At 57.4% G+C, this 9,400-nt stretch overlaps 1 protein-coding gene across 2 annotated transcripts; it reads right to left on the bottom strand.

Moving 5' to 3' along the window:
* Positions 1-4,174: 4,174 nt before the first annotated feature.
* Positions 4,175-8,059, bottom strand: CAMK2N1 (calcium/calmodulin dependent protein kinase II inhibitor 1). Of its 2 annotated transcripts, XM_079778223.1 has the most exons (3): positions 6,979-8,058; positions 5,450-5,512; positions 4,175-5,101 (listed from the first exon to the last, which is right to left on the bottom strand). In XM_079778223.1, exons 1-3 carry the CDS (start codon positions 7,100-7,102, stop codon positions 5,082-5,084), a joined length of 207 nt encoding a protein of 68 aa, XP_079634349.1. In that variant the 5' UTR covers positions 7,103-8,058; the 3' UTR covers positions 4,175-5,081. The 2 variants fall into 2 exon arrangements, with proteins under 2 accessions (XP_079634349.1, XP_079634350.1); XM_079778224.1 differs by having other exon boundaries at positions 4,175-5,512; positions 6,979-8,059.
* Positions 8,060-9,400: the final 1,341 nt, after the last annotated feature.

The following is a 9,400-nucleotide window of genomic DNA, read 5'->3' as shown; positions in this document are numbered from 1 at the left end:
CATCCTTGACCTGATGGGATGAGAATGATCCTTTATCTCCATGGTCTTCCTCCCAAAATCCATCACTCCAGTTGAACTATTCGAGAAACATCAGACAAACCCCAGTTGAGGACAGTCTGCAAAATACCTGACCATCAAAATCAAGGAAAGCCCGCCGGCGTGGCTCAGTGGTTGAGCATCGACCTATGAACGAGAAGGTCACGGTTCGATTCCAGGTCAGGGCACATGCCCAGTTGTGGGTTCGATCTCCAGTGTGGGGCATGCAGGAGGCAGGCGATCCATGATTCTCTCTCATCATTGATGTTTCCATCTCTCTCTTTCCCTCTCCCTTCATCTCTGAAAGCAATAAAAATATGTTTTAAAAAAAGAAGGAAAAAAAAACACAAGGAAAGTCTCATAAACTATCTCAGCCAAGGGCTGCCTAAGGGGACATGATGACTAAAAGTAATGTGGTATTCTGGATGAAATCCTGGGACAGATAAAAATGAGTGAAATCTGAATGAAATGTGGAGTTCAGTTCATAATAAAGGACTAATGTTAGTTCCTCCGTTGTGAAAAATGTACCATCGTAATGACAGATGTGAACAATAGAGGAAACTGGGTCGGGGTAGATGTACTATCTTTACAACTTTTCTGCAAACCTAAAACTATTCTGAAGTAAAATTTTAGTTTTTTTTTTAAGTGGCTCTCATGTTTACATCTCAGACCATCCCAAGACCCAGTTCCCTTTGGTTCCCTCTTTTTGCCAGCATTAAGGATCTGAGCCTCCGACTTTAGGAGTATCCAAGCCCCTAGCTCCCACCTCATTTTCATGGCGACTATCATCATTTTCAAGCCAGGGAAAACTCACTTCCTCACCATGTCATACCCAATGAGCCTGGCACGGGGCCTGGCCCATAGTAGGTGCTAAGTTAACATCTGTCAAATGAATAAAACTCTCGAGGAGGATCTGTAGGAGGGGATCCATGCAGAAAGCCAAGCTCTTCCCTTCTAAGCAAAAAGTCATACCCGCTAGTCTCCATCCATCCAAGGAAATAAACTGACACTTCCCTCAGGAAAGGATGCGGACAGCCTTTCTTCAGCCAAAATCCTCCTCCCAACCCCTCCTTCCCCAGGGGCCTCCATCCCTCTTGGAGGTGCTTTTTGATATTCCTTCAGAGCGAAGACTTCAGACAATCTGGTTAGAAGCGGGTGGAGACTTCCCTTGACACTGCTATGGGGAACAAGCACACAGATTTACTTAGGATTGGATTTGTTGGGGGCTTTGGGGAGCTGATGGAGATAAGGAGAAGCAAGCTGACTCCTCCCCCTGCCCCCAACCCTACGGTGATGCCTCGACTGCCCCTTAGTATCCTGGGTGTCTGCTCTGGGCTGCCAAAAACCACCTGCAAAGAAGCTTTGTGCAGCTAGGTCTTGAAAGTCCATCACTTCGCACATAGTAGGCACTTCACATATATTCATACTGATGGCTACCATTTATTATGGACCAGGTCCTGTGCTGGCAAGGAGAAAGGGGGTTCTGTTTATTTGTGCAGTAGGCATTTTGTCACCCCCATTTTACAGAAGCCCAAAGAGCTTGAGAAACTGGCCCCAAGTCACAACTAGAAAGCATACCAGAGAAGTTTCCAATCCAAGTCACCTAAATCCTAAATTCAGCCGTTTACTCTTACAGCAGCCTCCTTAAAGTCTGTCCCTCCCGCGGGGTCCTCAGGGCCCCGGATTTTGCTGCCTGCTGTCCGAAGAGGTGCCCTGAGCTCACTCCTTCATCTGGGGCCTCCAGACAGCAGTAATTTTTAAGTCTCTTTTTTTTTTTAAACTTAATTTGCCAATTTCCCTCTTGGAGGTGCTTTTTGATATTCCTTCAGACTGTCAGCCTGGACAAGCCACAGAAGCAGAACCCGAAGAGATGGATGCTTATTACAAGCATTCAATTAGTGGCGTTTGAATGATGCAGCCACGGATGCTCCACCCATGCACGGAGGCGTGGACACACCCTCCCCCACCTTGGACTGTAAATGGCCTTTTCCATATGCATTGCTACCTAACCAGATCTCCCGCACTTGGTATAATTTGATATCTGCCCAGTCCCCAAAGTGCCTTCTCAACAAACGCTCGCCCTGATGTTCGAGTGGATGTAGAAGATTTATGTGCCCTTTTGCTGAGTGGAGTCCTCCGGAAAGGCGGACTGACTTCCCAGGCCGAGATTCCTGCTTTGGCTGACGGGGTGGCCTCCAGCAGGAACATTTTAATACATCACTTATTAAAATGGACCTGGAGCCTTGGCCAAGGGCTCCCACGCTCCCCCCTTCCCAGCAGAGGGCAGCTCAGGGCCTTAGCTGACCACATCAAGCCCTGCCCCCTCTGATCCCTTCTGCAGTTGTCTGGTGCAGCACAGCGGGAGCCCAGCCTCAAAACAACAGACCCCCCAAAGGCGCTTTAAGGCTGAAGGACAGTGGCTGCAGCTGAGACTGAGCCCGGGGCTGGGGTCAGCTGACTCTGCATCCCCATCCCGGAGCCTGGGCTCTGGGTTCGAGTCCTGTCCCAGCGACTGAACTAGCTGAGTGACCTCATACAAGCTACTTAATGTCTCTGAGCCCTGGCTGCTTCTGCAGTCAGGATAATCATGCCTACTTCACAGGGCTATTGTGAGTGGGGTAAACAGCCGAAGCTTAATTAATGTGGATGCATGTGGTCCTTTCAGCCCTTTTGGTGTGTCAATTTCCTCCCCGACTAAGGAGAGTTCATGGTGGTGGGTTTCCAGGGTTGCTGGGCCAATTATGTGAAAGGATGGAAGGGCAAGCACTTTGGAATTGCACAGAGCTTTGATCAGGTCAGTGGTAATGATTCCGGGGTGCGAATACGTGTGCCTTCTGAGAGAAGCTTTCCATATGGCTCCTACCCATCTTGGCAGATGATGGCACACAGAAGGTGCAACCTGTCCCTCTCTCTCTGTGAGGAACCCCTGGGCCTTCTCACGGGAAAAGCTGGGCTTCGTGGTAGCTCAAGTCCCATTAGCTCCAAAATGCTGGGATTCTCTGAGGTCAGCAGGGAGCCGAGGCAGGTTCAGGAACAGGGGCAGGCGTCTGGGAAAATCAAGCTCTCCTTCCCAAGTCATCCTGCTGGCACTGCCAGTTCCAGCTTGCCCGTCATTCCTCAGAATGACTGATGGGAGGACCAGCTCTCTGCTGGGTCCTCCTGAGCTCTGGGCCTCCACTGCCTGGGAAGGGGGAATGAGACATCCCCCGCCCCGCCCCCACAGGCCCTCTGGAGCCCCTCTTCCTCCCCCCGAACCCCACCCCAAGGCCTGTCTTACCTGATGTCTGAGTCACAGGCAGGCTCCTGTCACTGTGAGCTGTGTTGTGACTCCCAGGCTGACAGTTTTACAACAAACACATTAAAAGCTCCCGGCACTGGGGCTCCTGGATGTGGAACAGCCGTTCTTCAGCCAAAATCCTTCTCCCAACCCCTCCTTCCCCAGGGGCCTGCTCCACCGCCATTAACTGCCCTGAACACAAGGGGCTGAGCAGTTTTTTCATAAGGAGCCTTTTTGAGCGGTGATTGCAGGGAAGCTTCTGGGTCAGGAAGCCTGAGACACCCCAAGCCGTGGACCCCAGAGGACCAGACACATCCCTCATGCAAGGACCAGTGAACTCAGGAAGGAGAAGCGTTGAGAGGGAGCTAGCTCTTCCTCGGCCCTGCATTTTCGGACAGGTGGCCCTCGGGAAAGGATTATGTGATCCTGAGTGCTAGGTAGTGTGTTAATCCTCCCAACAACCTGGGAGGTGGGAGCTGCATTATCCCCACTTTACAGATTTGGAAAGTTAAGGCTTAAAGAAGTGAAGGGACTTGCTCAAATCCATACCGTTAAGAAGTGAAGGAGCTGGGATTTGAGTCCGAGTCTGCCAGACTCCACACACTGTTCTTAACAAGGCTGCCTCCCAACACACCAGCCCTCCTTCTCTCCACACCCACCGGGGACGGCAGGAACCTCCGGGAAGCGGGGAGACCCAGTGACAATCCACACAGTGAATGAACTTGCTCTTTGAACTTGCTGTCCAGCTTGTTTTTCCTACCATCCCAGCCCAGCCCAGCCCACAGTGCCTTCCACTCTGCCTTTTTGCTTCACAGGCAAAAAGCAAGTCCCCCCCGAACCAAAGCAGAGAAAAGAGAGGAGTGAGACACAGGAACAGTTCTTTTATTGTACATCGGAGAAATAGCCCTGTGTGCTGGTTAAAGGTGCAACATACAGAATGTCGAGTTAAGAAAAGAGGACCAGGGAAGGGAAGGGAAGAAACCTCTTGAGGTCCAAAGTTGCAAACAAACAAAAAAAAATGGTAAAAGATTTCCTCACGCAAGAGGCATTTTTGCAAATACCATGCAAAACAGGCAGCTGGTGTGCCTTAAGAGAACCCCTATAAATAACAGAAAGACACTCTAAGCATTCCTGTACGTGGACTCAGAGACGAAGAAAAAGAAACCAAAATGCCTTTTGGCATTTCAAGATATTTGGCACTCTTGTGATTACATTTTTTTTTACAGTCCATTAAAGAAAATAAACTGACACAATATCAGAGAAAAAAACAGGCTGCGCATCCCACAGACTGCAGAGAGAGGTTAGAAAAAGCTCAAGCATTTTTTTTCTTTGTTTTTTGTTTTTTTATGGTTGTTCTTTCCTGACATATAAAATGTTTCCATTTGCATTAACCTGGGCAGATAGCTTGCAGCAAGAAAGAAACACAGCTTTACAATTCATTTTAAAATAAAACAGGGATTCTTTCTACGTATCCATCATTCCTTAGAAAAGTTCTCTTATCTTCAACACATTCCTGGTAACTTTGAAAAGAGGACCCAAATAAAACAGAGTATCTATACAGATCATTTTCTGGTATGTTTTTTTGTACATCCAAGGATAACAACATAAAAAAAATAAAACTGAACAGCATTTCACATCCAAGTGCACAGGATTATTTTTGCAAGACTAAATAATGTAAACATTGGGAACAGCCAAATCAGCGAAGATTGCCACCACCTCAAACACCCGGCGCTGCTGCTTCATTATTAAAGTGGTTCAAAATCCGGATCTATAATTGCGCAATATTCACTGTATATAAAAAGAAATGGATATTAATTTTGACAAATAGCTGCAACTGAGACTTTATTTCTGTATAGGTGTGTATATAGTGATCTCGTTATTTATTTTTTTAATTTTATTTTTTGCAGAGGAGCCCAGAGCCTTCTCCTCCTCCTCCTCCTCCTCCTCATTCTCCCGCCTCATCATCTGTCTCCCGGCCTGACTCGAGATACAGGTTGTTGATTCCATCGCAGGTAGCAAGCTAGAGATAAATGTCAAAGTGCTTTCTCCTTTCACATTCTTTTTGCCAATAACTGTTATCGCCGTTCTTACTCTTATCCTCACCCTTAACCCATTGTCTTTGGGGGAGTTAAATACCAGGAGGTGCCTTGTCTGTCATAGTTTTCAGCACGTCATCAATCCTATCATCTTCAATAACAACTGCAAAAAAGGAGGGGGGGGGAGAAAAGGAAAAGTGAGCGCGCTGGGCCTCGCCAGGGGTCTCGGTTACGCTCGAGCAGGGGGAGATGGGAGGAGGGCAGGGGGAGGGTTCCTCGCGAGCAGACACAGCCCTATCCTCCCGGGCCTCCGCCCAGGGTCCCTCTGTGGCTTTCCTCTGAAACCCTCCCCCCACCCCCAAAGCCCCACCCCCCGGCTGTGTCCCAGCTCAGTTCTAAGAAAAGGAATCAGAGAGAGGGCGCAAATCGCGCAGCCCCTGCGGCTTCCACCCCACCCATCTCACCCGCAGGGGGGCTGGGGGGCATTAATTTGGAAAGAAGGCTCCAGGTCAGAAGAGGGAGGGGAGGAGAAGCCCAGGTCTCCAGGTCTGGGACCCTCGGGGATGCTCCAAGAGCGGCGCGGGTAGCCAAGCCTGGGCGAGGCAGTGCCGGGAGGGAGAGCGGACGCCGGGGGCCGGTTCCCACGGCGCGCAGCGGGTCCAGGGGTCCCGGCGACCCGCTCTGGAGCGTCCTCGGCCCCTCCGCTTTCCCGCCGCTGCAGAGGTCAGAGCCTCCCTCCGCTGCCTGCCCGGGTCGCGCCCGCCTCTCCGCGCCTGCCTCTCGCTGCGTCCTCCGCCTCTCGCGCCATCCCGACCTGGCCTCGCCTTCCCCATGCCCTCTAGTCTCTCCGCGCACCAGTCACCTGTCGGGATCTCGGGGTCGCTCTCTGCACCTGGGGTGCCGGCCGTTCTCATTGTTTCAGCCGCTTCTCTGCCCTCCCCAGAGCCAGCGTCCCCGCTCACGGTCTCTCCCGCTCTGGCTCCCTCTCTCGAGCTTTGTCTCGGTCTCACCCATCCCGGCCCCCACCCCCACCCCCACCGGCTGGCTCCCTCCCCGTCTCCGCGCCGCGGTGTCTCCCGGCCGCTGCCCGCATCCTCATTGTGCACACGCCTCGGGAGCTCCTCTCGGAGCCGCTCGGTGTCCCAGTCTCTCCCGGGCTTTCCCAGCGCCCAGGCTCAGCCAACTCCCTCCCCCGGAGTCACAATGGAAACCCGAAAGCGCCTCGACTTCGCCGCAGGAATAGGGTCCTCTTTCCGCACTTCCCCACGCCGTTCCTCGGGGAGTCCCGGGACACCACCCGCCCAGTTGCAGAGCGACTACACTGCGCAAAAGGGGGGTGGGGTAGGAATCAAGCAGCAAACTTTGGTGCGGGTGGGGTCCCCGTCCAGCCTTCAGCCCCCGCTGCAGCCCGGAGCGCCACGCCCCCCGGGTGACCCCACCGGGAATCCGGCGGAGGTGGAGGGAGCCCGCGGCAACTGGAGCCGAACCGCAGTGCGGGCTCCCCCGGTTCCGCACGAAGGGGTTCCATGGGGTCGCGACGGGCTCCCGGGCGCGGGAGGTCCTCGCAAACCTCCGCCAGGCCTCGGTGCCCGAGAAAGGGGGTGTCTGGGGAGGGGGCCGCCAACTCACCCCGCTTGCTCCGGCCGATCTGGCCCAGCTTGGGCGGCCGCTTGTTCTGCCCGGCGGCGAAGAAGTTGCTGGTGTCCTGCAGGCGGCTCAGCTTCTCGTCGCCGTAGGGCAGCACCTCCGACATGGCTGCGTCCGGGGGCTCTGCGGCGGCGGCGGCGCCTCCTCCGCCCGCGTCCCCGCCCGCGGCGGACAGGGTCAGCGGCGCTGGGGCCGGGGGCGGCCGGCCGGGGACGGCCCGCGGGCTGCGGCGGCGGCGGCGCCGGCGGGAGGCAGGGGGGGCGCCGCTAGGGCAGGAGCGCGTGGCCCGCCTGGGCGAACCGGCGAGCGCCCGCCGCTGCGCTGCGCTCCGGCTCGGCGCGCTCGGGGCTGCTGCTCGGGCGGAGGAGAGCAGGACTCACATCCTCGGCGCGCTCGCTCGGGCGCGGGGCTGGAGCCGGCGGGGGGGGGGGGGCGGGGGGGCCGGAGCCGGGAGGAAGGGGTGTCCCAGCGAGCCCCGAGGGCGCGGGGCCGAGCGGGGCGCACTCCGGGAGCCGGCGGGTCGGTCCTGCGTGCGGGCGGCGGCGGGCAGGTCCGGGAGGCTGACTGGGGAGCTGAGAGCAGCGGGTTGGTGAGGGGCGGAGGGGGAGGTGGAGAGAAGGGAGGGAGGAGGGAGGACACGAGGGGGGGGGGGTTACCCGGAGGGAGGGGGCGGGGAGAGAGCAACCGAAAGGGAGACGGGGAGAAAAACAGAGACCGAGCGGGAGGGAGGAAGGAGAAAGGACAAAAAGAGCCCGGAGAGAGAGAAAGAGGGGAGAAGGAAGGCGAGAGGAACGACTAGGTCAGCATCGGGGAGGCCGAGGCCAGGGAGGAGCTGGGCAGGGACAGAAGCCGGAGGGAGGGACGGAGGACCGGGAGGGAAGGTGGAGAGCGAGCGAGAGGAGAGGGCGCCGGGGCCGAGGAGCCAGCCTGCAGCCAGCTGCGAGCCAGCAATGCCGGCCGCGGGAGGCGAGGCCGGAGGAAGCCGAGGAGGGAGGGGAGGGGGCCGGGGCCTCGGGGAGAGATCCCTGGGAGCCGAGCGACGTCACGGGGCCGCGCCGGCCGGCCCGGGCCGCGGCTGGCTTCCTGCCCCCGCCCCCAGCACCCGGCGTCCGCCCGCGCGGAGGGCCCCCCCGCGAGCCCCGCCCCAGCCCGGCGGCCTCCGGCACCCCCTCCCCCCGCCCCGCTCCCCCTCCCGCGGGTGTTTACCCGGCCCCGAGCCGGTACTGACGCGGCGGCTCCACGCGGACCCGCCAGCTCCGCCGCCTGCGGGGCGCTGGGGGCCTGGGGCTTCCGGGCAGACCACGCACTCCGGGACGGGCAGGTGGAAGCCCATCTCCCCGGAGGCCCGATGCTGGGGCAGAAGGTCCGAGGGCAACGAGGTGACCCGCGGACACGCCCTCCCCTGCCAGCCTCAAACCAGGGCGCCCCTACCCCCCACGACCACACTTAGGCCAACTTCGGGATCTCAGGACCCGTCCCCTTGGGCCTCCCACTCTCCTCCCCCGCTCCGTTCTCCCGGGAAGGCCCGGCCGGCCGGCTCCCGAGAGGCCGGGGGTGGAGGCGGTGCGGGGAGGAGGGGGCAGCCCCGCTCCCGGGGGAGAGGGGAGCGCCTCGTTACGCCAGGCTCACCCGGGATACCCGGCTCTTGGCGGCGTCCGCCCGAGACGTCGGGGGGCCTGCAGCCCTTGGCCCTCGGGGACCTCCCTTCCAGCAACAGCCTTGAGCCCTCGGGAGAGACTGTGGCTTGTGAGCGGAGGAGCGGGCCCCCTGATCCCAGGAGGGAAACTGGGGCAGCCCCAGAGGCCCGGGAGGCGCATCTGCCAGGCGGACGGCACCCCCGAGGGGGCAAGGTGCACCAGCAGAGCTTGTTCTCCTCGTCCGGAGCCAGCAGCACCTGCTCTCCCCCTGGCGACCGCATTCGCTCAGCAGAGCCAGCCTGACCACAGAGAGGGGCAGCCATCCCAAGGTCAAGCTACTGCTGAAGGCAAGGTTAGGAAACACATCTAGGTCATCATGGCGAGGTCGCCACTGGCTCCACCTGTTCCCTCTCCCCTTCGTTCTAGAACTTTGGGTGTTGGGGGAAGGGGGGCTGGAGGGAAAAGGGGAGTTCGTGATATAACATCTGGTAGAGAGGCTGCCTGACAGGAGCCTGCCCAGTCCCCTCCCCAACTGTTTTCAAAAGCCACCTGGCCTCCAGGGACCAGACATCTTGGGGGGAAAGGGAAGAGGGGGGCTAAGAAATGTGGCAGGTGGAATGAGGGTGACCTTTGGATGAGGCCTGGGTTTGCTAGCTGTGTGACTGAGCAAGTCATGTCCCCTCTCTGAACCTCATAATTTCAGCTATGAAGTGGCGCTTGAAACCAGCGATCTGCCTGTGTCCCTCAGAGGACTGTTATGAAAACAA

Source organism: Cnephaeus nilssonii, assembly GCF_951640355.1.
Source record: "Cnephaeus nilssonii genome assembly, chromosome: 7".
In the NCBI taxonomy this organism is placed as follows: Eukaryota; Metazoa; Chordata; class Mammalia; order Chiroptera; family Vespertilionidae; genus Cnephaeus; species Cnephaeus nilssonii.
This window is presented reverse-complemented; position numbering and strand designations above follow the sequence as displayed.